The 26,451-nt window shown below is 44.2% G+C and overlaps 2 protein-coding genes across 13 annotated transcripts in view; one reads left to right on the forward strand and one right to left on the reverse strand.

Annotated features, from left to right (window-relative positions):
• Positions 1-3,994, reverse strand: part of ZGRF1 (zinc finger GRF-type containing 1) — a 59,244-nt gene extending 55,250 nt beyond the window's left edge. Inside the window, exons 1-2 of the mRNA XM_081076479.1 lie at positions 3,904-3,994; positions 897-985 (exon numbers count right to left, since the gene is read on the reverse strand). Of these exons, the coding sequence (XP_080932605.1) occupies positions 897-917 (21 nt within the window). The 5' untranslated portion in view covers positions 918-985; positions 3,904-3,994. The remainder of the gene's footprint in view (positions 1-896; positions 986-3,903) is intronic.
• Positions 3,995-4,832: 838 nt separating this feature from the next.
• On the forward strand, positions 4,833-24,308 carry LARP7 (La ribonucleoprotein 7, transcriptional regulator). Of its 12 annotated transcripts, none has more exons than XR_013995042.1 (15): positions 4,833-4,995; positions 10,009-10,212; positions 10,729-10,829; positions 10,902-10,985; positions 11,116-11,280; positions 11,364-11,457; positions 11,549-11,899; positions 11,984-12,128; positions 13,723-13,871; positions 14,654-14,775; positions 17,656-17,815; positions 18,044-18,135; positions 21,347-21,395; positions 22,363-22,522; positions 23,974-24,308. XR_013995042.1 is itself a non-coding variant. In XM_081075598.1 (15 exons), the coding sequence occupies exons 2-15, from the start codon at positions 8,366-8,368 to the stop codon at positions 24,024-24,026; spliced, it is 1,863 nt and encodes a 620-aa protein (XP_080931724.1). In that variant the 5' UTR covers positions 6,291-8,118; positions 8,260-8,365; the 3' UTR covers positions 24,027-24,308. The 12 variants fall into 12 exon arrangements, 10 of the variants coding, with proteins under 10 accessions (XP_080931730.1, XP_080931725.1, XP_080931727.1 ...); XR_013995043.1 differs by having other exon boundaries at positions 14,657-14,775; XM_081075598.1 differs by lacking the exons at positions 4,833-4,995; positions 22,363-22,522 and adding exons at positions 6,291-8,118; positions 8,260-8,459.
• Positions 24,309-26,451: the final 2,143 nt, after the last annotated feature.

Below are 26,451 nucleotides of genomic sequence, written 5' to 3' on the forward strand. Positions count from 1 at the left end.
CTGAGTAACAAAAATAACTGAGCCTTTTAGTCATCAGTGGGAGGAACGTGTGGGGTGACACAGTACTCATGATGGGCAGTTCTCAAAGTAGCGTCCAGGGACTTGTGGAGGTCCCCAAGACTTTTTCAGGGGTCTGTGAGGTCAAAACGATTTCCACGATGTCCTCTTCCTTTTCACTCTCACTGCTTTGGACAGTTATAGTAGAGTTATGCACAGGCAACATTGCAAGATTCAATTTCAAACTGAATGCAGAAGCAGATCTGAGAATTAAGTCAAATGTTAAAGCGATTTGAAAAAAATGTAGAGCAATGCTACTCTTTCAACATGTTTTTTTTTGTTATTGTTTTGGAAAATACAGCTATTTTCATTAAAAGTGTAATTTATTTTAAATGTAGTGGGTTGTGCTTTAATGAATTAGTAAGCATTTAAAATTTTTCTGTTACAATTTCTAATATGAAACACATCAATAGATCTAAGCCCAACAATCAAAAATTCTTTGGGGTCCTCAATAATTTTTAAGGGTAAAAAAGGGTCCTAAGACCAAGCAGTTTAAGAACCGTTGAGCTAGACAGAAGAGACATGGCAGTTCTTCCAGAGAAAGAAATGATTTCCTGGCCACAGCCACCCAGGAATTTGTTCCAAAGGACTTTGGAAAACAAATGTGGATAGTAGACAAGAGACAGAGTTGCAAGATAAAATACAGGGCAATATTTGAGACATACACACATCTACTAAAAGTTTTTTCACTATTTTACTTGAAATTCAAATTTAACTGAGTGTCCTGCTTTTAGGGTTTCTTTGCAGGGGAGGTTGTTTATTTATTGCAAAATCTGGTAACTCTAGCAACATTTATGAAACGTGGAAGAAGAGGGAGGAAAAGAGGAAATAAGACTTACGATAAACTCTTGGCTTTCCATCGTTTCTTCAGAAGTTATAAATCAGTCAGTCCAGAAAATAGTTAGCGGTATTCAACTATTTATGTCACCTAAAATGAAAAGTGACAAAGAATATTCCACCCTGATGAAAAGAATCGGTATTAAATAAAAATTTCCCCACAACTCTTGACAGGAGAGTGGAATCTAAGAGTTCCAAGGCTGTAACGACCAAGGGAAACGACAGTGCAATCAAATTATCTGCCACTGAGGACACAAGAGTGACACCACATGGTGGAAAAAAAATTTCCCAAGTAAAGAGAAAACTAAGTAAAATATATAAATAATTAGTCTGCAAACATTTTTCCAGGTGCCAGAACATGCACCAGAAAATGACTCCCCCACCCACCAGCTTTGGTTCCTTACAGAAAGAGCTTTGATGTGTCAAGTTTTCAGAATTGATATGGTCACCACAAGATGGCCCCCTTGACTTTAAAATTTTTCCTTTTACATCTTAAAGTCAACATACCACGGTACCTAGTACCAATACACCTTGTAATAATACCTCTACAAGGAAAAAAGTCTTTTCAACATCGTTGCAATGAGTACTGGACTCTACACTATTGGATAACACTGTCATTGTGGGCAAATTTGAAAATCTAAACTCACTGATGGTAAATTGAAGAAGTAAATAGAGACGTGAAAGAAAAAAATTTTTTTCTCCCGAAAGCTGTGGTTCTAAAGCAGGGGTGTCCAAACTTTTTTCAACATTTTTCACCAAAGGCCATACGTGGTAAAATATACAAAGAGCCGGGCCACTCACTCGAGGTGAAATACGTATTGCCTCACCTGGTTTATTTAAGTAAACTAAATATATTTTTGGAATTTGCTGCGGGCCAATTAAAAATGGATTGTGGGCCGCAGCTGGCCCGCGGGCTGCAGTTTGGACACCCTTGTTCTAATGGTATGACAGCATGAGTTGGAAAGTAGTTAGAAATCAAATTCTTGGGTTCCAGCCTTGACCTATTATATCAGAAAGTCTGGGGTGGGGACCCAGTCATTGTAGTTTAACAAGCCTTGCAGGTGATAGTGGTACATGCTTGAGTTTGAGCACGGACCCTGTAAGACCTGGAGGTAGGGGTCAATAGAGCAATAATTTGCAATTCTGGATTCAATTCCTCATTTATAGATATAAAATAGGCCACCTACATATTATTTATAAATTACATATATGTATGTAGTCCTTACTATGTGCCAGACCAAAAAGCCAGACCTTGCTATATGAGACAAAAATGAAAATACTATTCTCAATCTCAAGGAGTATTGAGAAGTGATAAACAGTAATTACTATAAAATATGACAGGAATAAGCACAGGAGGGGTGTCATGCAGGGTGTCAGGCGGGGTCTCTGGTCCCGCTCCCCACATAAGAACGTAGGACATGGTGAGGCCAAAAAGGAACACCCACGGAGCCATAGATAGAGAAGTCATACCACTATATTTTCGCTGGCGGCTGGGTTGGAGAAACAGGAAGCAGGAGCTTCAGTGTTTGCAACCCTCACTGCACCGCTTGCAGGCTCAGCCCCCATCTTCTTGCTAGCCCCCATTTTCTGCTAGCGTAGCCATGGCAGTTATATTAGTGGCCAATGGCTCACTGGTTACAGATGACGGCCAACTAGCCACAGCTGATGGCCATCCAATCACGGTTGATGGCCATTTACTACCTGAGCCAGCACCTTTCTATGTTGAGGCCGAGAGCCTAGAAACTGCTTTCTAGGGCTCTCTCCCCACACGGGTCACCCAACTCGGCCTAGGGCATCAAACAAGGTTCCCCAAGGAGGTAATATCTAAGATTTAAGATGAAATAACCTCTAACCAAGGAGAGATGCCAGAAAGGAATTTCCAAACAGGAATCGATACGAATCGAGGCCTGTGGAAGACACAGCAAAGCTGGATCAAGGAACGTGGAGCAGTGCAGTCAGGGAGCCAGGTGTAAGGCAGTGCCGGCACAGACTGAAAAGGCGCAGTCAGAGGATTCTGAGGGCCTCCTGTGTGGGCGGAGTTGCATGGACTTTCTGTGAGACAACAGGAAGCCACGGCAGGATTTTCAGGATAAAATGGCATCATCTGACTTGGGATTTACCAAGATTGCTCTGGCAGCCAGTGAGAGAAAAAACGGAGTGAGGGCTAGGCAAGTGAGATGAGTACTTGCTGCAGACAGAGCCCACAGGGCAGGACACCGACCTACAGAAATGGAACTCCCATATCCTGTCCCCCACTTCAGCCCACTGGAATTGCTAGATATGCCACCTAAGGTATGCCAAGATAACTGGGGGTCCAGAAAGGCACCTCATTCACCGCTGCTTTTGGTGCCACTGGGCCCCAGCCACTGAACGGGTTGGCAGTTCTGTATGTGGACTCGAGATGATACGGTGTGGACAGCTCTTGGCACGTGGCAGTTGTTAATTAGACCTCTAACAACAGTTACCAGTTATTTGGTGCAATTACATGCAGACATTGTTAAGGTGTTTAAAGGCTCAGCACCTCATGGTGCAGATCATAGGTTTTACACTCATTTTACAAAACGGACACAGCTATAGAACAAGGAAGTAATTTGCCAAGATCGTAAAGTAAGTAAATGGCAGATTCAGAATTCAAAGCCCAGTAGTCAAAACTGGTGCTCACACTCATAGATACTACATTATAAGACTGTTATTGAGGACCTACGACGTCAGCCTGGAACTGGACTAGACGCTTTACATGTCCTATTTGTCGGCCTCGTAATCCTGAAGAGCAGGTGTTTTCATCACAATTTACGGGTTAGGAATGCAGTATTTGCTAATTCAGGATTACTTATAGGCTATCTAGGAATTGCAAGATAAATTCCCCCTTGTTTTCCTAAATTAGCTGTGGGATTTACAACTTAAAAGAAATTGCGAAGGTCCCAACTCTCATAAAGAGTAAATTAGATTACCAGGATTAAACCTACAGCAAAGGCTGACTGGATTTTACAATATTTAGAAGAGTCCTACCTTCATTAAACAGGACAAGTGGATTTAGCCAACAGCATCGTACGCTTAAGTGAGGTGCGAGGAGAAAACGTTTTCTGCACGTCGTCATCCACCCACTTCGGCCAAACAATTCTAGTGCTGACCCACCTCCACCGGGGGAAGTTCAACGTGCAGAGGAGTTTGTGGAGCGGTGAGGAGATGCCGGCCGTCCTGCGGTCGCCGCGGAAGAGCAGACGTGCTCGCCCCCTACACAGCACACACACACTGTGCCGTTTAGACACTGATGTGTGAAGCTCGGCTTGCTCACGGAGGTATAGCCATTGCTCCTGGAAAGTACAGATAATTTTGGTCTTTTGTTCTGGAACAAGCAGGATCTTTCCAATCCCTAAAAAGGCTCACGAGTTTAAGCGTTTCAGAATCACAAACCCAACATGCTGTGAAGAAACCCTCCGGATCACCAAAACGAGCGCACCTTTCATTGGCCAGGGTTCTCATGACCACGGTCCTGGGTAGAAACGGCAGCAGGCCTGCCCCTTTGTCAGTCCTAAGAGCAAACAGCAAACCCTCCCCTCTTCTAACGTCTGCGGGAACTGCAAAGCAGGGGCCGGGAACGGCGGAGCCGACGAGGCGCAAGTACATCACAGGGAGTCGGAGCGAGCTGGGTCGGTGACCGTCAGTCCCGGGCCCATAGCGCCTCGCCGTCTGCTCCGCCGGAGCCGCTTCCCTCGTCCCTTCGCCCGGAACCCGCGACGCCGCCTCCCGGAACCCCGGGAACAGCTCACTTCACCCATCCATTACCAAAACTCGCTCTCGAATTTTCCCGCGCAAGACTGTGACGTTATTAACCCGGGACCGCACCAGACTCGGCCCTGCACTGTCGCCTCCCAGCCGCCAATCAAACTCCTCATTGGCTGCGAGCCTCCGCGGCCCCGCCCCCGAGCCGCAGGCCTGGGACGTAGCGACGGCGCAGCGCCCGGGCGCGTCTTTCTGAGGCGTCAGGCAGAGCCGTGTCGCTCGTCGTATGACGCGGACACAAGCACGACTGTAAGGATCTGAAGACGCGGAGGGCGCGAGGACGCAGTCTCCGGCCCTGTGTTTTGGGGCTTGAACAGAGTAAGTTCGAGCGGACTCGAGGGTCGCTCAGGTGGGTGAGGCCAATCCGTTCCGTCACCTGTCGCCCCTGCCCCCCCCACCAGCCCGTCGGCGCGCGGGCCTGGTTCTGTGCGCACGCGCAGGTCCTCCGGCCGCGCGGGAGTTCCGGTTGTCAGAGGCGGGGCCTCCGCGCGGGGTTTCGCGGCCGGGGGTTCGGGGCCCGCCGGCGTCGGGCGGTCGTTACACGAGAATTGTCCCTCCACACGCGTGAGCTTTGGCGGCCGAAGGATAGCGCGAGTGAGGACTGGTGTTTTAGAAAATTGAGTCCTTTTTTTTCAGGATACGAGTCCTTGTCATCCAACAGTTGCAAGTGCAGCTGTGGACGGGAGCTGGCGCGTGACGAGCGCCGTCAGTCGGTTCTGAGGGCGTTGCTCGGAGGAGGGCGAGCGGGGCGGTTCGTTAGGGGCGGCGCGGGGGCCGGGGCGGCGCGGGCGGGCTTCGCGAGGAGGCGCGGGGGCGGGCTTCGCGAGGAGGCGCGGCCGCGGCCGGGAGGGAAGGTGCTGCGCGTCGCGCCGCGCGCTCCCGGTGGCGGCTGCCTGTGCCCGCCGTCGAGCTGTCTGTCGCCGTGCGGGTTGTGGAAGCGGCCGGCCGGGGACAGCGTCCGCAGCTGGGCGCTCTCCGCGCTGCCCGGCCGGCCCGGTGCTCGGGCGCGCGCCCGCTCCTCCGGTCCGCTCCGAACGCGCTGTGAGCGCTTCGCTGCTTCCCGGGCTGGCTCACGTCCCTGGCGCGCGGTCACTTTCTGTTTGCGCGACATTCTTGGTTTTAGCTTTTCCTTCAAACCCCCGTAACAACTTCGTGAGGCTCAGCAGAATGTTAGAAGCCCCCCAGATCCCGTGGACCTCCGGGCGAGCCTTCCGGCGTCGGAGCCCGGGGGGGGGGGGGCGCGGGAGGAGGCGCGGGGGGGGGCGCGGGGGGGGCGCGGGAGGGGGCGCGGGGGGCGCGGGGGGCGCGGGAGGGGGCGGGAGGCGGCGCGGGGCTGCGGGCGCGGGGGGCGCGGGGGGCGCGGGCGCGGGAGGAGGCGCGGGGGGCGCGGGAGGAGGCGCGGGCGCTGTGCGCTCAGGCCTGGCCGGCCCCGCCGCAGCGCTGACCAGTCGCGTCACCTGCGGCCCCTGTCACCACAGCCGGAGCCCCCGCGGCACTGTCAGGCTTTGCAGCCGGGCGCGCCAAGCCCTTTGCAGTGTCGCACACCAGCTTTTACTCTGTGTTGGAAGCTCCTGTTGACACTCGTCAGCCGTCACTGGTTATTCAGCAGTTTTTCCGAAACGTGTCCTGTGCCCACGAGGTGCCAAGGAATTCCTACTGCTGGAACTTTCGTATAGCACCAGAGTCACAGAACTCGGTCTGGCCGCACGCGGCTCTGTGAAGGATGGGTGACCGCCAGAACCGTTTACAGACTGTGCCCACGTCAGTGACACTGCTTGTGGGAAACACTGAGACAGCCCTTCCAGGGGTGGAACTGATGGGACTCAGGGATAGGGTGTTAAACGGTAACATGGTAAATAATGCTTACGTGCTAATGAGCCTGCTGGGTACTGCCCATTGAAGTGCTTCATTTACGTTACTCTGATTAATCTTCACAAAACCCTGTCACGTAGGTATACTTTTTACTCACGTTTTATAGACAGACCATGGAGACATGCGGTAACTTGCTCAAAATCCGTACAGCTAGTAAATAGCTCGATGAACTCGGTGGGATGTGGCATCCTTAAATCAGAGGAGGTGCTGAGAACAGGCCTGGGTAAGAAAGGTGGCAAGTTTGATTTCGCAGTGTGTGCACCTGGTTACCGCAGGCTGTGGAGAAAGACTTTGAGGACTGAGAGTGTAGGGAGATTGTAACTTTCTCATCTTCTCAGCCACGGTGTAGTAGGAGAGCTAAATTGTGCTACATCCTCTGTTAAATCCATGCTTTCCACTAAATGAAAGTACGTTTTATTATCTACAGAATATATACTATTTTTAAGATGTCAATTGCAAACGTATTATACACTCTACGTAAGAGTTTCTGAATTTAATTCTCTAAGACAAAAATAATCTTTCATAGAAGGAATGGAGGACAGAGTCTCTGGGCTGAGATATGAGGATGATGGGGAAAGTCTGGTTTCTGGGAGAATTGTGACTCTGTGCTTATGCAGCTCCGTCCACTATTTCCTTAGATGGTAGCTTTGACAAGCAAAGGAACTGGAGAGCTGGTAGTCAGCCCTTTATAATTTGTAGTTTTGTTCAGAAGGGAAAGTTAGCAGTGGATCCTGTTATAGTGATAATCATAGCCATACTTGTATTTTATTTATGATCCTACCCCCTTACAAAAGAACTTGAAATGCTTAACACTTTACAGCTTATAAGATTCTTTTAAATCTATTAATTATTCAGTAAATGCATCAGTCGTGATCAAGCTAAAGTGCCTCCTGGCCTTTGTGACTGAGGGGGTGGGTAGGGTTAAGGTAGCAAGGGGGGAGTGTTAAGATTGGGTCAAAAAAAAAAAAAGCCTCATCGAGCCAGTGGTTTGCAAGACCTGAATGAAGAAGTAATCCCTACAGATGTGGTGGAAGGTAAAGAGCAGCAAGAGCAAAGGCCTTGAGATGGGAATGGCTTTGGCATGTTATGAAGAGCATGGTGTCGTGTTGTGTTTAGGGTGGTCTGCTGGGAAGAACTCCAGGAGCTGGAGTTAGGTAACCCCTGACCAGATGACCAGTTAAGTACACCCCCCTGCTCGCCAGACAGAGCAGGGCCTGATGGGTCACAGAGAGGACTGGGTTTTACTCTGTGTGTGATAAAAAAAACCTTTGGAGGATTTTGTGCAAGCAGTTAACATGGTGGCTTCAGTATTTAAGTGATGACTGGTTGCTGACAGAGTTGATGACGATGGAAGAAATGAGAAGCGGCCGTGTTAGGATGTAGTGGTAGAAGCAGACACAGGGTCAGCTAGGACGGGGCCGGGGGCTCTGGGGGGAGAACTGCAGTGTTTGTATTCAGGGTACAATTGATAAAGGTAAAGGTAAAGCTAGCAGGAGTGCCAGTGAATGGGGGGTGGGGAGAATTAAGGATTCACCTCTCTGCACTTTTGTAATTGGTGTTTTGTGAGATGTGGAAAACTAGGCAAAAAGTAGCTTTGTTAGAATTTTGAGAGTTTAATTTTTGCAATTTTAAGCTTAAGATCTACTTTAGACAGACAAGCAGAGATGTCAGATAGACAGTTGAATTGGAGTGGGGAGCTAATGGGAAAAGTCAGGACTGGAGAATTTAGACTGGGGAACATTGGCATAGAGCTGGAATCCTCAGAAAGGATGAGTGTGGATAAGGGAGCCCAGGACAGAACACACGCTTAAGCAGCATGGGAAGGAGAGGAGGTCGAGATGGAGGGAACTCTGCTGGAAGCCGGGTGAAGACAGTCCTGCAGGGTTACCAAGCGCAGATGCTGCTGAGAGGTCAGTGGTACAGAGTCGTGGAGCGGTGAGGGACGCCACACAGGACAGTGGGGGAGGGGAGCAATGTGCGTATGCGCAGATGGGTTTCTAATGACGACTTCCAGCGTGTAGCTCCATTTTATGTTATGCTAGCATCATCTGAATACTTCATTATGCGTATATTTTCCAAATTCATACACGGCTGATCAACTGAAGCCTGTTAAAATGCCAAGACTCTTGTTGACTTTGGTGAGAATGCACATTTGGTGGGAGAGAAGAGGGCTTAGTGCCCTCTTCCTGGGTCGCTTTGAACATGATTTCTGTTACTGTCTGCAGTGTCAGCACTGCAGCCAGGTTCTAGCTGACAGACCCAGGAGACACAAGTAGGCTTTCCTGCTGTTTACTGAGCTTTAACGTGTGGGGACAGCATCTTCATGTCATCTGGAGGCCTGCCCAACACTTCCGAAATCCAGCAATTAACCCAAATCCAGTGCCTTTTTTTTTTTTAAAGCCCTTCATCTCAAGTGAGACTGAGCTTATTTTCAGGCAGGCCCGCTTGTCCCATGCCTGATGGTAAGCCTTGCTCATGTCATTTTTGTATGAACCTCTAGTGCTTTAAGATGACACAATATAGTCAAATAATCTGAATGACTGCTGTGTACCAGAACTGGGGATGGATGATGCATCAGTATATAAAAGACAAGTCACTGATTTCATCAGCCCTACATCCTAGGAGGGATAAGCAACTACAATAAATTGCATGCTAATGTTCGAGATGTGTGCAGTGGGGAGAAAGATGTTTGTCCAGAAATTTGTGGTTTTATATATGGCTGTGGGAGAAGACCTCCCTGAAGTGACATTTGAATAAGACGAGCACTTCAGGGAGGGAGGCCATGCCCTGTGGATGAGGTGTGAGAGCAGCAAGCTCAAGGGGCCTGCTTTAGTGCAGGCCGGCGGGAAGGCGCAAAGGCTGAGGGAGTGGGAGACAGGCATGCAAAGTGAGTTGAAGGAGGGGGTGGGAATTCTGCCCCAGAAATAAAGACTGGGCTGGGAAAGTCACCTGAAAAAGGCTGGCTCTACAACTTATTCCAGCTGAATTCTGCTTAGTGCAGAAATTAACATTAAAAAAAAATGAAGAATCACTTTTCATTGTATTTTAAATGCAAATAACCTTTTTGAGGTCTGTTGAGAGGAAATCTCACTTAATCTTACACTTAAGTGACTATAAGTGTGATTTGGTGACAAGATTTTACAGACTAGGATAAGCTGGTCCTGCGATTTAAAAGGGCATAAGTTAAAAACTAAAGCTACCTATATGCTTCATGACCTGGGAGGTGAACTTCCTCTACAAGTAAAAACAAGGCCTATGGAAAGTGAGCAGGGCCGAGCTAAACATTTTTAAATGAAGCAAAGCCAATGAAAGCTGATTGTTGGAAACGTCTGGGAAGTGTTCCTCTAAAAGACTGGCCTCTGGCAGTGAAATCTGAATCCCACCACCCCTTCAGAAAATTGAAGACAAAATGTTTTTCTCTATTGCCAGACTTAAATAGTTACCTTTTTTAATTCACAGGAATGGAAACTGAAAGTGGAAACCAAGAAAAGGCAATGGAAGAGGAAAGTACTGAAAAGAGAAAAGAAGTAGAAAAAAAGAAACGGTCTCGAGTTAAACAGGTGCTTGCAGATGTTGCTAAGCAAGTGGACTTTTGGTTTGGAGATGCAAATCTTCACAAGGACAGGTTTCTTCGCGAGCAGATTGAGAAATCCAGAGATGGATGTAAGTTTGCTAAAAGTCCAGGATGGAACCGGTGGAGGAGTGCTGCCTTAGTTACTAAGTCACCCACTTCTAAAATTGTACATCTGCACTGTATTATTACAGTCAATTATGTATACACTGCATATTACCTAATTATAGTATGTATCGTTTCTTCATACACTGTAGTACATGTTTTGTTGTATACATATGTACATGTGCACATGTTAAATTTTAATTTTCAGATAAGGACTCAGTAGGATTCTGGAACTTCAGACCAAAGCAGTTATTCCAAAACCATTCTAGAGAGCAGTTATATTAACAGTGCATTGATTGATTTGTCGTATGTCAGATGAGTCGGGAAGCAGTGAAGGCGTGTGCTGGGGAGTGAAGTTCAAGACCTAGAGAACATTTCACTCCTTCTAATACTAATTCTAGTAGGAGGGATGAGTGTTCATTTGGGAGAACTCAAACTCTTAGCTCTGGCTGCACCAGCCTAGAGACTGCGTTTTTATTTCCTCACTTTTGCATTTCCATTAGATGTTGATATATCACTCCTGGTGTCTTTTAACAAAATGAAAAAATTGACCACTGATGGGAAGTTAATAGCCAGAGCACTGAAAAGTTCAGCTGTTGTAGAGGTAAGAATTCTTACAGCTTTTTTTAATCATGCAATTCAATTAGATTGTTAACCGTATGTCCTCTTTTTAAAGCTGGATTTAGAAGGGACCAGGATCCGGAGGAGGAAGCCGCTGGGAGAGAGGCCACAGGACGAGGATGAGCGGACAGTATACGTGGTAAGTAAGCCAGCTTTCTACAAAAGCCCCGAACACCGCACCCAGTCAAAGGATGAAACTTTGTAATATTCAAGTAAGAATTTATTGATCTCGAGTAAAAATGTGTAGTTCCGTTTCTAATTTATTCTAGGAATTACTTCCCAAAAATGTTAATCACAGCTGGATTGAAAGAGTGTTTGGGAAATGTGGCAATGTCGTTTATATAAGCATACCGCACTATAAGTCTACTGGAGATCCAAAGGGATTTGCCTTTGTGGAATTTGAAACAAAAGAACAAGCAGCAAAAGCTATTGAGGTAGGTTCAGAACCTAAAAGGAAAAGCAAAGATATTAGCAGGTGTTCTAAATGGCAACAACATTTTTGCTGATTACATTTCAGTTTCTTAATAACCCACCTGAAGAAGCACCAAGAAAACCAGGTGTATTTCCTAAAACGGTGAAAAATAAGCCCATTCCTGCCTTTAGAGTAGCTGGTGAGTTACTTCATGTTGACATTTAGGGAAAGTATATTTTCACTAGATGTTGTTGGAGAAAAAAAGAAAACTAACGGCAGCCTTGTTACAGAAGAAAAGAAGAGGAAGAAGAAGAAGAAAGTGCGAGTGAAGAAGGAAGACGGTCTCCAGAGGGGAGTGTCAGATATGGACGCGGGCAAGGAGAGCAACGGCTGCACAGGGAAGAGGCCAGGGGCTACGTCTGAGGGCTCCGAGGGAGAAGCTGCTGAGCCCCAGAAGCCACCCTTGAAGAAGAAGAAACGAGAAAGAGCGGAAGTAAGTGGTTCACCCTCAGTCAGACCTGGGAAGCGGAAGAGAAGCAGGTCAGAGGACGCAGAGTGTCTCCCTGCCAGGTCGAAAGTCAAGAAAACTGCTCAGAAAGACAACCTTAAAAAAGCACCGGAAATGTGCAAGGAATACAAAGGTACTTGTGACGCAGAGGTTGGAATTTGGTAGATAGGTTATCTCATTTCTTAAACTAAGTCTTTCTCGTGTTTATTTCTGAAAGACTTGGAAGTTTCCACTGAAGAGGAAAAGGACGCTGGAGACGTAAAAGACGGGTCCCTGTTGAAGACGAAAAGGAAGCACAAGAAGAAACACAAGGAGAGGCACCGGATGGGGGAGGAGGTCATCCCCCTGCGCGTGCTGTCCAAGTAGGTCCACGGCGCAGCCCGTCACCATTGCTCAAGTGCAATTCCACAGTGCAAACAGAGTTGCACGTTAGCAACAGTAACGGCCTGAGCCCTGTCTGCACACGCGAGTACTGCAGGACTCGGTAGTGAGGAGGAACCACCACACTAAAACATGGAAGCACTTACTTGTCAGGTTCCAGCAAATGCCTCCATGTTGAAGTGGCGGGGGTTCCTAACGGACTGGCTGCTGAAGGTTCCGGGTGCAGGGCAGGTCGGGGTGCTGCCAGGAGGCCTTACCGGCACTAAAACATGGAAGCACTTACTTCACCGGTGTCAGAGCAAGTACGTCCATGTTTAAGTGACGGGCAGCCCAGTGCAGGAAGATGTTGGGATGAATCGTGAACATTTTTAGGCTGTCAAGTTAGAAAGAGAATTTGTGTGTTTGGGGACACCTCCACTTAAACATGGAAGCACTTACTTTTGTTGACGCAGCAGGTACCCCCATGTTAAAGCAGAGGGGATCCCCATTGTCTCTAGCGAGGTTGCCATGCTGCACCTAGAGAAGCATTTGGGACTCACTTCGACTAAAACATGGAAGCACTTACTACTTGAAAAGTATCAGAAAGGGCTTCCATGTTAAAGTAAGAGGGAGGCCTGACGAGGGCAAGAACAACGCAGGGGAAAGCAAAACGCGTACCTTTGGGCAGGAAACTTCTGGACTCTCCACTCCAGGTCAGGTCACTCTCGCCACGAGTCCGGTCTCCTCTGGAAGGTTAAAGGACAGGACTCCAGGCCTCGTATTTATAGTCTCCTTAACTCCTGAATTCCTCTGCCTTTTTATCTCAAAGCATCTGTAAGAGCCTTTTGTTATTCTAATGTGTCAGCTCACGGGGAAGGGACGATCCTGGGTGGGTCTGGGTCCTTTCCAGCACCCCCCCCTTTCTTTTTTTTTTTGGAAGTATACGGATGTCAATGTTAACCGCTAAAACCATTACCAAAAGATATCCTCCTCTAAAAAAAAAATGCCTATCTGCTTGTTTGATGGTCTAGATTAGGGGGAACAAAGAGCGCTGGCTGGAGCCCGAGCACCTTTGTGCTTCTGGGCTCCGGGCTCTGGCTGTTTGAAGAAGCTTCTACTTGTTAAACATATGTAAATGGAGAAATTGCTTCCAGCAGTTCTTCCTTCTCAGACATTCCTTTTGATTCGAGTAAATACTAAGGAATGTTATCTCTGAAATTGGAAGCACCTTAACTACGTAGTAATGTTAAATTTTAATCTCTCATTCCCCCCCCCCCCAGAGATGACTGTTGTAGTAAATTTACTAGTTAATTAACTAGTTCAAATCTTTTATTTTCAAACATTCAAGTAATTGAAGTATACTCAAGAGAATTAAATTGCAAATTTAAAACATTTAATCTGAATGTAGGGGCAGGGGAACTCCCCTTTGCTTGTTTGCTGGATGCATTTAGAACTCTGGAAATAATTGGAGTGTGTGTTTAGCAAAGACATGTTGGGAGGAGTGCTTGGAAGTCACTGGATGTATATGTTTAGATATTTACTTTTCATTTAATCATCTGTTACCACTATTTCCCATGCATGTGTTTTTAATTACAGGAACGAATGGATGGATTTGAAGAAAGAGTATCTAGCACTGCAGAAAGCCAGTATGGCTTCTTTAAAAAAAACAATCTCCCAGCTAAAATCAGAGTCAGAAATGGAAACAGACCGAGGAGTGAATAAGTCCGGAGTGAAAAATGAAACAAGTAACCATCAATATGAGTTTTTAAGCATTATATTGGATTTACATACTAACATACTATTTCCGGGTTGTTATAGGATAAACTTGAACTTTTACAGTGGTCATTTATTAGAGAATTGGTGATTTCGCAGGTTGTCCAGATGTGATTTATTCTTGATGTAAGAATATTTCAAGGGCTGATTTAAACAGTATCTTTTTTAATCACAGCTGTTTGTTTTCACTGCAGTTTTCATTAGTCACGTTTAGTAAGAAGTGCCTCACTTACTAATTGAGCGAGTTTGTGGAAACAAAGATTGTCATTTCATTCTGCAATATTAACCACAAGCACAAACAAAACAATTTTTGTGTTATCTTCAATGTTAAGATACATTTTAAATTTCTGTAATACAATTTTCACATCTGAATTATATAGAATATTCTTCTATATTGTTCTCTGCCTGTTTATTTCTTCATTAAATGTAGAGTCCTTTGTTACTGGGCTCCTGGTAAGGTGGCTTTTTTTTTTTTTTGAAGGTTTTACAAGTGCTTGTCTAACAGTCCCAGTTAGCGTTTGATAAAGATTTTGTATTTTATTTCATGGTAATCTGTAATAAGCAGTATGACTTAATGTCAGGAGACCTGTCCCGAGCCCCAACAACTTACATTATGAATTACTTAAATTGTCCATTAAATTTGAAGTTAAGTAACTTCATCCCTTTATGCGGTCTAAGAAATGATGATGTTCTCCTGAAGTGTGAAATGATTAAGTGCAGGAGATTTATTTCTGGTCTTTTTCTTCTCAATCAGCAGCAAACAATGCCGAGTGCTGTCCCCCGGAGAAGGCCAGCGCCGCTGGACCCCAGTTTGTGAGTGGCGTCATTGTGAAGATCCTCAGCACCGAGCCCCTGCCTGGCAGGAAGCAGATCCGGGTAAGGCGTTTCCGCCCCCGGGTGGCTGTCCCTCTTGCCCCTAAGAGCTCCGTGGTGTGAAAATGTTCTGAATATGGAAAACGAAGCAATTCAAATTGGAATTTGTTCCTCTGTGGCGAGCTGCTTGTCGGGTTTGCTTCCAAAGTAACTCTGAAGTTTGATGTGAAGCAAAATCGAAAGACTGAGCTCCTCACTGGGTCAGATGTGCTGTGAGCCCAGTTCTGACCCTTCTGTAGGCACGCTGCAGTGTGTGCCTACTTGTATCAGTGCCCTAAATGGTTGGTTAGTTGTGTAATGAGCCAGGGGACCATACTGCCGTTGTCCTAACTGTAGGAGTAGAGAGACTGAAATGCTTTCCCAGTAGTCACTCTCTTTTCTGTTTTCAGAAAAAAATGGATTTTAGAAAAATGCTTAGTGCCATAAGGGTTTTAAAGATTTAATCAGTATTAGAGTTGGTCTAAATGATTTTAAAATTGTAATCATTTGCTGTTGTCAGGCTTTGGAGCAAACTAGATAATTTGTAATTTGTTTTCGTTGGTGCTCTTCGCTTTCAATAGATTCCTAAAAAATTTTGTAACCTAAAAAAATTAAAAATTATTTTGGAATTAAAGAGACAATATAGTTATTTTTTTCTTACCATGCATTTAGTTTAGTTTTGTCTGTTAATGAATACTCTTGGAAATTGACATTTTTTCCTGAAGGAAATGCAGGGTATTTTGGAGAAAAGAGCCTTTTATAAGTTGATGTTTAAAATTTTTTTGGTAGTTTCAAAACATGCTGTTTATTTTAAAAATTTGAAACAATTGCAGAAAGGTATAAAGTATTTTTAAAAACTACAAAAAATTTGCATGCATGTGTAAATTATACGTAATTTACAAATTGCTGTTCATACTGTGTCCAACAGCCTTTTGTGCAGCACTATTTGTTACTGGCATACTCTCATGAGGGAGCTCCATATTTCATTTACCCTTGCCCTGTCGTCCTTTTAGGTGAGACGCTTCCTTTTCTAAACTGTGTAAAATACTCTATTATATAGCAAACCTGTCTGATTTGTGCGCTGACTCCAGCACTGGCTTATGGGTTTTGGTTTTGCACCTCATTCTGTGACATCATAACCGTTGAGGAAGCTAAACTGCGGTCATATGTGCACACTGTGTCACTAGCACGTCAGTTTATATTCTTTTGTGATACTCATGAGGGATTTGGTTAGACCCAAGTTATATTGCTAGCTTGCAGAGTACTGTAGCAATGTAGAATTTTGGGTAATAAAAATAAAATTAAGGGTGTAAATAAGGCTATGGTCACTTAGACTGCAAAAGATTTAATAGAAAAATTACTCAAAAGTTTATTATTTGGACTGACTGACAGTTAATTAAAGAGCTTTTACATTTTAAGTGGTAATTATGTTAATTACAAATTATTTATTATCATAAAGTCATAAAGTAACTATTAATCAAGTTAATAGTTCCTTACATTTACTGGAACAAAAGTGAGCTATGAGGATGGTGACTTCTGTGTGTCTCCTACCCAGTGTGATTACCAGGCTAATTTGTCGTTCTAAGAAGGATTTTAAATGCAGAGGTTACCTTGAGGTTATAATGGATATTTAATAAATATCTTTTTAAATGCAGCAATTTAATCAGGCAGATAAATCAATAAAGTAGCTATACTACCCATGAATAGAGTCAGATTTTATCAACTTGAAACTGGTTATTTTTCTTAGTACTATTAACTACAGAAATGGGAAGAATTGGCAAATTTTGTCTCCAGTTCTTTTATTATTGAATTAGCAAATATTTATTAAGTGCCGGTTCCATGCTAGGTAGCATGCTAAGTGTTAGGATGAATGGAGACATATCCCTTGTTTTTGCAGACTCACAGGTTTTTACTACTTAGGCTTTGTTATTAACTGATCAGCTTCTCTTACTCTGTGATAGATCGCATTTCCAGGTGTTGCCCAGTTTTTCCTATAATTCAGACTATAAAAATCCAGCATCTAAAAGTTCTCTAAATGAATTTGGTCTTGAAATTTTGGGTCAAAACTAAAAGAGGAAAAGGGTGAGGCGATTTTTTTCCAATTGGGAATTTCCAGTTACTTCTTTAGCTTCATGAATGGAAGTTGATGAATTAAGAATTAGTGTAACATTCCTGCATAATTGCATCGTATTTACTGTAGAAGCTGCTGTGGAAAAAAAAATTGATTAGGAATGCAGGAATCTTGTTAATTTGCCCTCACAGCAGGCTTTCTAGTAAAACTTTTCCTTGCTGGGTTGTTTAGAAGAAGTTGCTTAAGTATTTTATCAGGAAGTAAGAGCTTTTGGGCTATATTCCCATAATCCACCTAGGTACCTAGAAATTTTGTAGATTCCATGAAACTTCTTTCTTCCTGAGTTGTTATAAAAAGTTGAATGTTTTTACATAAATGTTTTAAGTCGTATGTGATTTTGTATAGGTGAATGGAAACACACCTTCGCCCTGACTCCGTGTGGTTTTTGTTTTGTTTTTAATTTTACTCATTCTAGCTACATCCACACTTGGAATCTCTTCTTGAGTTGTGGGTGGGGGAGTATTTGTACACCCTGCTCTACAAATCTGTTGTCCTTAAGCAGTATTTCCCTTCCCCTTGACATTCTGAGGATGTGGCAGAATAAGAGAAAGCAAGTTAGGATTCGAGTTGATGTGAAATTGGTTCTCAGCTTTGCCATGTCCATTTTCAAAGAGCATTTGTGTGCATTTTAGAACTGTCTAGGTAGGACAGTTCTCATTTCAAGCTTCATGTGGCTCCCACAGAACACGTTCACACAAAACAACCGCGGGAAGAGTTTTAGAATCATCGCAAAACATTTTCTCTACTTGACGTATCTCTAAACCCTGATGCAGGACACTCTGGCAGCAGTGTCAGAAGCTGTGTATGTCGACCTGCTTGAAGGGGACACGGAGTGCCACGTTAGGTTCCGAAGTGCTGAGGATGCCCGCGCGGTCTTGGAGGCACAAACGGACATTAAAAAGAAACACTGTTGGGAACTCGAGGTCCTTTCTGGTAAACCTCACGGAACCTTTCTTTTTAACAGTTCTTATTGTGGGGAACTGTGTTTTCTCAGTTTCTGAGGCTAACGGAACTAGAGAGAGAGAGAACACTCTTACAGTCATAAAGTTGCATTAAGTATAATTTGACTGCTGGTCTGGTTCTGTTACTGAGACTAATGCTTTGACTATGTCTCTTCTCTGCCCTTATGCTCAGTGATCAGTGTTTTTGTTTGTTTCTAAGGTGATCATGAACAGAGGTATTGGCAGAAAATTTTGGTAGATAGGCAGGCCAAACTTAATCAGCCTCGGGAGAAGAAGAGAGGCACAGAGAAGGTAAGCAACTAATGTTTCCTTTGTTTTAGTTTGGGGGTTTTTTTGTTCGTTTTTTGTTTTGGGTGGCCTTTTGTCAGAGGCTGTCTTCTAAAAGGAATGTGCAGTCCTAAAGGAAACTTGTTTTTGCTGTACATAACAGATTTACAGGGGACACACTGTGTTTCCGATTGAGAAGAATACTTATATGTCTCTATAGCACACAAAATTAAAAGTGCTTTCCCCACAAGGGTACGTTATTTTAATTTAGAGTTTTCTGTTTCTCCTTTTTTTTTTAAACTAGTGGTGTAACTTAAAGCAGTCTTGATTTCTGGTTGCTGTGTGTGGTGGTTGGGTGGTAAATGATTATTTAAACATTCTCTTAAGGGTAAAAGCACAATGTATTTAGAATGTGGGTTTTGAAGATAGGAGCCTCCAGAGATAAGATTGAAAGATTTAATGTATAATGGTCCCTAAGGCAGTGATAAGCTTTATTTTTATCTAGAATAGTCAACAAGTGATATAAGCAAGCTTAAATACGTTGAATAATTTAAAGCAAGCTTCTCTTTCTGAAATTTTTTTAAAATGACACTGTAGTTTATTGAATCATTGTTGCTAGTGAGCTGTCAAGTTTATTCTTGTAAAACAATCATGATACATGATACATGTAAAGATGTACATGATACATCTTAAACTGTTTAGAACAAAATAGGGCACATAATGACTATGTTGCTATATCAAAATTTTAAAATTTTAAGTCATGAGTATGACTTTTGTATTTTATGTAATATAAAAGTTAGAAAAATCTAAAAAGGTCTGCATCCTTTTATCACTGGTTAGCATTTAAAAAGTTATACTTTCTGTATTTTAGGTTTGCGGATATGGGGTCGCATTTATAAAATTCTTTTTTTTTTTTTTTTAAGTGTTTTTCATCAGCCTTGTGTCACCTAACATTCACTGGGTTTAAAGATGATTTGGGAGGAGGTTTCCAACTGGGCTTTGTTAATTCTGCTGCCTTGAATGCAGACAATTTGCTCAGATGGGGGCCTCCTTCCTTCGCCTTTCAGGACTATGAGGTGTTAATTTGAAAGCCTGCTTGAGAGTATTTAAATGTTAAAATGATTAATCCAGAACTCAGCACTGAAATGAAGTCACTTGTTAAATGATACTTACCCTTTAATTGGTGTGTGATGCCATTTACATTTTTTATATTAAAACTAGGAATTAGTGATTTTGTTTTTCAGAAAGGCCCCATTCCGTAAATTAAATTTAAGGCCAGGGAATACACGCTGACTAGGGAGTTTTGTAAGTTGGCTTGGAGCACAGTGAGTAGCTCTGTCACTGAGCTGGAGGGTGCTTTTTCTGATCATGTTTACTTGTTGCACCATTAGGCCTGTCACTAGCATGTGTTTGATAAAGAGAAATGTCACAAAGGAGAGGCTCCTGGCTGAGGTCATGGAGGTAGCTAGCTGGCTCCTGTCGTGACATGAAGAAAGGGCCACACAAAGCAGGTTCTATAGAGGTTTTTAGAGGAGAGGGACAGACATCATTAGTTCGCCCACCTACTTTTTGGTTAATTTAGTTACTATTTTTGAGTGTCCATCGGTGTTAACCACTGTTTAACAGCTGGGGATACAGCCCTGAGTGACAAAGTCCCTTCCAGGAAGCTAAGAGATAAGTGCCATAATCGGGGGGATGACAAGTGCTGTGCAGAAAAACCTCATTGGAGGTGCTGTGCAACAGCTTCATATCAGATGAGTTTGTCTGGGAGGTGGCATTAGAGCTGACGTCGGGCACGTGAGTTTAGAGGACAGCTTTGCAGGCCCCATGGGCAGCTTGACTGGGAGGGCCATAGTCAGGGCGTGTGGAGAAAAGGGAGCAGCCATGAGTGGGACAGATGCCTTTCTGACATGACAGCCGGCAGGGTTGCCTTTGGCCCATAACTGAGTGAAGGAAAAGCACTGATAAAAAAATCCTGGCTCCTAATTTTCACATTGTGGAGTAGGGTACTGCGGGCAATTCCCTAGGCCCCGGTCACATTATACAGAATTAAAAGACAAAAAAGGAATAGGGAAAGAAAAATTTCATTTTCTACATACATATTCTTACATACAAAAATCAGGTACAGGTAAATAAATGAAGACCTCACAGAAGGTCAGGAAAGTGCTGAAAAGATCTGCCACAGGATGTGTCTCCCATCTTCCTGCCAGACGGAGTCAGGGACCAGCTGCTGCAGTGAGGCTTTGCTCATGTTTGTTTGGCTTTTCAAGCCCCTTAAAGCATCTTTTAAAGCTTTTCTCTGCAAATTACTGATATGTCAGACAGTCTGCAGGCAAAGGCAGAATCCATAGCATTTTCAGAGCGAACACCTGGGTGTGAGTTTCTACCCGTAGACTCACCTCACTGAGGAGTAGGTTTTTAGTGTAAACTCAAGTGACTTCCTGCCCATGGCCACGTGTCACCAAACACTTCAAAAAAACTGTTAGTAATTGCTCAATAAAACCAGTTTTTTAAGAAAATAAGATTTTTTTTCTTTCTTCCAAAGCTAAATGCATTATTTAAAATTTTTCCAACAAGAAAGCTTTTGTAATATGTAGACATTTAAATGGTCTTCTGCATGCCACATAATTTCACTTGCCTTCTTTAACCATATTCAAGTGTTTATGTTAGCATGTAATAAACAGTAAGTACTCTTAATAACAGATCTTTATTTGGAGTATTTTAATTTTCAATTGGTAAGCAACTGTAAGCACACCTTCGTGTAGCTCTCAGCCCAGAATAGGCCCAGAATGTTGTGTTCAAGTAACATGGCTTGAGGCATGGTACAGTCCCTAAGAGCCACACCCTTAAAGAGGTGTCTTGGCAGTTGATACTGGAGCGCAAGGGGTTAGGAAACGACTAACAGGTATGAATCCTGAACCCTCCTAAAAGGTAAACAAGATTGCCAGCACGGAGTGACTATTTTTAATTGAAACATTTTTAGTAATCTGAAACTAACATTGGGAGGGTTTTAAATAATTTAAAAATGTAGTATCTATCATGTGTGATAAACCGTAATCTAGACAGTTAGTTCTTTCTGTAATTGATTTGACCTAAGCTTAATTATTTCATTTATCTACCTCTCCCTGTTTTAAAAGAATTTATTCAGACTCATAGTTGTCAAGTTTCTCTAGTCATAATTATCTTTGTTTCTAGATATCCAATACAGTCTAATCTCTGATTTCTTTCTCTATAGTTAATCACCAAAGCTGAAAAGATTAGACTCGCAAAGACTCAACAAGCAAGTAAGCATATTAGATTTTCTGAATATGATTGAAAAAAGCTTTTGGTTCACCTCTTGAGATTTCACTGGATTCTTGAGCTGTTTTTAGGAAATCCATCTTCATTATGATAGTAAATGCCTAATGAATGTTCTTTAAAACCTGTATTTACTTACGTACCTCTGTTCCTTGTAGATAAGACTTCTTTCTAGAGATGAGAACATTGTATAGCACAATTTTTCATTAAACATTTTATTTGTTGAAATTATCTTATATAAATCAACCTCAAAGTGATGTACTGAATAAATGTTTTGAACATTATCATTAATTTTGTTGTTTAATATTACTAAAAATAATCAATACCACATAAATACATGGCTTAGGAAACAGTAGACGGTCACTGTGCTTGTTGTTTTGTAGCTTTTCCCATTTCACACCCCCGGGGTCCTGGATGTGTTACTACCATGTTGATTTGTACAGAGACTTACATGTGATCTTTCATTGTTACTGCACTCTGCTTGTCTGCGCCTTCATGAACAGACCACATGAACTGTTCCCAATTAAATGTTCAGTTTTAAAAGTACTGAGTTTGTTTTCCATAAATGAAGTTAAGACAAAGTAAGATGTAGTGAATGCTGTGAACATGCAGGAAAAAACTCTGGGAATCAGCGTTGCGATAACCGAGGCCTGTCATTTTATTCCGGAACATCACCAACGGTGCATTTAGGCCTTCCCAGGGCTGGACGTCCGGTGTCTTACTCCCGTCCAAACATCAGGAGAGATCTGGCTGGCCATGGCTTGCTTCCTGGCTCCGTGAGCTCTGCCCAGAAATGAGGCATGATCAGGCCGCACTCCTGGGTGTTGTGGAAGCCTGCAGCCCAGGTGCTCACATGTTGAGAGTGGGGTGACAGGCCTCTGGTGTTGGCGTGACAGCAGTGTCACTGCCTCCGTGGTGTCCTGGCAGCTCAAGCATTCTTCTCTCTCCCTGAAGGAAAGCTAGCATGCACTCTGTCCTGGAAGAAGAGAGATCTATAGAGAGTTGCTAAACCCTGTCCTAAGGATAAAGACGAAATGCACTCCAGCTGACCCAGGACAATCAGAAGTGGGTGTCTGTCCAGACTCCAGCTGTCCCCAGTGAGGACTGTCTCAAGGTGACTTTGTGGAGGTTGTCAAGTGAAATTCCAGAAATTCTCCCCTTGGCAGTTGTTAAGACAAGATAAGCACTGATCCAACACGTCTGTGTTTGGGCACAGTTGTGCCACAGGAGACAGTGGTGAGGCAACCAGGCAGAGGCCCCTCTCCCCTGCAACATTTTCCCTGTTGTCCCAGTGGTCCATAGAGACAGTAAGCAAAAATGGGTAAAAATGAGTTGGTTGCCTCAGTCGTAGGACCAACAAAAAGGTGGAGGAGGAGAAACCCGTTCACACATTCTTTCTTTGGGTCCTTAGTTCATTTAATTAAAGGGATATTATTTAGCCGCTGCTGCCATCAGACACTGACATTAGAAGTGCAAAGGAAATGTAAGGACCCCGCTGTTGTGGTTCCAGCCCGGAGAAGGCTGAGGAGGCAGCTTCCTTATGGGCCTGGAAAGCCTGCAAATGCCAGTCGTAGCTGTGCTGCTCCTTCCCTGACCGGTCAGGGCCCTGTGAGGGTCAGTGTGCAGCCCCGCGCTCTGCAGCATTGAGCACTCAGCAGCTGCTCCCAACTGTTAGTGTGATGGACTTCAGTGAACGTGAGGCGCAGGTCTGGACTTAGCTGCCTGAGGACATCTCCTCTGCCCGTGCTGATCTCAGCACTGACTCCCTCTGAGCTAGCACCTGCTGGGCTCCTGTCTCCCCGCCCACCCCTCCTGGGACTCCTTGCTAACTGCAGACTGACTGAGCGCCTTGCAGTGTAGCCCCGCACCACTTGCACAGAAGCAAGCCTGTGCCACTGGCTGTGCTGTGCCAGCTGCATCCCCTCAGGGGAGTGGGCACCTTTGTTGTCACCACTGTAAAATGGAGAAACTGAAGCCTCACCCAAGGTGGTGACAGGTGCTGCTCTGTCCTGGGAAGCCAGCTCACTGAGTGACTACTCCCTTCTCCCTCCCCCTTCTTCCCTCTCTCTCCCCTCCCCCTTCCATCATTCCTTCTTCTCTTCTTCCTCCCTCTTGCCCCCTCCCTCCCTCCCTTCCTCCGTCCCTTCCTCACAAGATGGCCTTGTGTCTGCTGCACTTGTCCCTGCCTGCTCCCTGCTGCTGAGAGCCCTGCTGCACAGGCACTCTGGCCTCTCCCATGGTTGGTGTGGGTGTGTCAGCAGAGATTTGGAGCATGAATGGCTGCAGCAAAGATTACAGCGTGACTGAGCCGGTCCACAAATACTGTGCAAACTTGTAGCAACACTATTTAAGGATACTTCTGGCGTTTTTTTGCACTCAACTCTCATTGATACAATATCCAATCAGTCTTTCTCATTTCCACAGTTCTGAGGGATGAAGGTGCATGTCCTTACATTCATGTGCCATTCATGTGCGTTTCCCTAATTATGCATGAAATTGAGTATTTTTCACATGCTTATTATGTATCTGTGAGTCCTCACTGAGGCGTGTCTCTGTTCTTCCTAGGACTGGCAACTTTTGGTGATGGTGTGCAGAAGAACTTCATATATAGTTATTAACATATCCCATGCGTGCTTCCTCCCACTCACCTTTCAGTTTGGTTTGTAGTGTAGTTATTAAGGAACAGACATTGGTCTTCTCACAGAGCTGTATGTTTTTATCTGCTTTTAAAGAAAATGGTTTCCCGGTCTGGGTGCCAGGGAGTCCTGTCTGTCTGGCCTTCATTCCTTATTCTCTGATGTCCAGAGCTTGAGGTATAAGCAGGGATCTTTCTTGGGTTAGCATGAGAGGGTTTGTTCTCTGTAGCCAACTACAGTCCTAATTAAAGCAATACCTTTCTTAAAAAAAAAAAAAATCTTATTTTATTTTGCAAATGCCTCGGGAAGTTTATAATGCAGAAGAGCAATGAGGATGGAAAAGGAGAGGCGGCGTCCAGCTAGGAAGGAGTGGGCACTGCCCGGGCCCTCCTACCCCGCTGTGATCACAAGTGGCCCAGGTCTGAGGCATGGTTCCTGCAGAGACCAGATCCTCAGCTTGATGGGGACTCCTGGGACCTGAGTGTGGCCTGTGTCCCGGAGACTTCGTCGCTCCTAGAGGGCAGGGTAGCTGGTCATAAGGGACGCACACTGGAGCAGCGCTTACAGCCAGAACCAGAACCGCCTTCCGTATCCATAGACAGTTAGGATTTGCTGTATGTTGACTGAACAGGGCTTGGTCTTAGGAAAAGTGTTGTTTTTGTTTTTAATCCTACGAATCAATGAGAGGTTAAATAACATGACAGTGGGCAAAGGCTTGGAAGTACAAACAGCCAGTAAACATAATGACAGCCACAGAAACTCACTGATAATGAAGGAAATGCAAATGAGAATAAAACAGGGCACCACCACCCCCTTTTGGTCTGTTAGGTTGACAAAAATTGAAAAGGTTGGTGTATCCAGTGTGGTCAGTGGTGGGGTAAAGGGTGGTAACATACGGCCTTGTGATTGATACTTTATCAAAAAATTTGGCAAGTAACCAATAGAAAAGGAGATATACCATAAGCACAGTATACAGACATGTGAAACATTCTTACTGCATTCACAAAAGGAGAAACACAAGTCAAAAGTGCACCAAAACACACTTGCTCACTGAATTGCCAGAGATCAGCTTCATAACCTAGTGTTGCTGAGAGTGAGGAAATAGGTTCTCTCTTCTGCGCGTGCTCATTACTTGACAAAACCTGTTAAAAATACAATTCTTCGAAATGTATAATATGCATTTTGAGATGAATAATATACGGGTTGTGACAGTATGATTTCAGCATACTTTTATATTAAGAAAGAAATTACAGCCCTCCTAGGGGGAGATGATAGGATGTGTATGAAGAAACAAAACCCGTTCCTTTTGCGTCCACAGAGGAGCAAGGCCTGCGCTTAGCAGTAGGCGAATTTAGACAACAGTGTTACAGTCAATTGTGTGAATTTTGTTCTGGAATTACCTACAGAGGCTGATGTAGAAGCAAATAGGAATGCCTCTTTGAAACGATGAAGTCCCACTGATATAAGTTGTTTCTGTAACAACGTCATTAATTTCTAATTACTTGGAACTGCCCATTCAGTACATGTGTGTCTGTTAGTGAAATGTGGCCGGTGATTGCAGAGTACACACCAAGACGTCATTGACCTTTTCATACTAATACATATTGAAATGACAATATTTTTACTTATTGGATTACATAAAATACATCGTAAAAATTAATTTCACCTGTTTCTGTTTTTTCTTTTTAAAGATTTTACTGGGGAAGGGGAACAGGACTTTATTGGGGAACAGTGTGTCCTTCCAGGACTTTTTTTCTAAGTCAAGTTGTTGTCCTTTCAAAATTAGTTGTGGAGGGCGCAGCTCAGCTCCAGGTCCAGTTGCCCTTGCTAGTTGCAGGGGGCGGAGCCCACCATCTCTTGTGGGAGTCCAGGAACCTCGTAATTGCAAACTCGTAATTGAGAGCTCACTGGCCCATGTGGGAATCTAACTCCGAAGGAATCGATCCTTCAGAGTTACGAGCACCGAGTTCCAACCGCCTGAGCCACCGGGCCGGCCCTCACCTGTTTCTCTTGACTTGTTTGATGTAGCTAGTAGAAAATTTAAAATTCCTTGTGTGGCTCACTTGGATGGTGCTGGCACAAGGAGCTGTCATACAATAATTCACAGTAATAGCGCATCTGACTCAGTTAGCGAAGAATCATCAGACAACATCAGAATGCTCAGGTCTCTGCAGAGGCTTAACTGGTACCAGGAAACGAAAGGGCTGTTGGACACCTTGAATCTGTTCCATAACTTCTTGCTTTGTTATCTTTTGACTGGAATACATCTGGATTTGTATTTCCAGAAGTCTCTAGTGGTGTGACTAAAAAAAAATTGTCAGGATTTAAGGAGTTTATTTTTCTATACTTGAAGAACATGTCATAGAATTATTTACAGAGTAACCATTCAAATGCATAACTGTCTAGT

The sequence above is a fragment of the Rhinolophus hipposideros genome (assembly GCF_964194185.1).
Source record: "Rhinolophus hipposideros genome assembly, chromosome: 16".
NCBI classification, from domain to species: Eukaryota; Metazoa; Chordata; class Mammalia; order Chiroptera; family Rhinolophidae; genus Rhinolophus; species Rhinolophus hipposideros.

What these genes read in the sequence shown, in the direction of transcription:
- LARP7 (XM_081075598.1), top strand. Translation starts at nt 8,366, where the DNA reads ATGGGAAGGAGAGGAGGTCGAGATGGAGGGAACTCTGCTGGAAGCCGG. An exon ending in TGAGAAATCCAGAGATGGAT is followed by an intron (nt 10,213 to 10,728) that starts GTAAGTTTGCTA and finishes CATTTCCATTAG; the next exon opens with ATGTTGATATATCACTCCTG. An exon ending in CGGAGTGAAAAATGAAACAA is followed by an intron (nt 13,872 to 14,653) that starts GTAACCATCAAT and finishes CTTCTCAATCAG; the next exon opens with CAGCAAACAATGCCGAGTGC.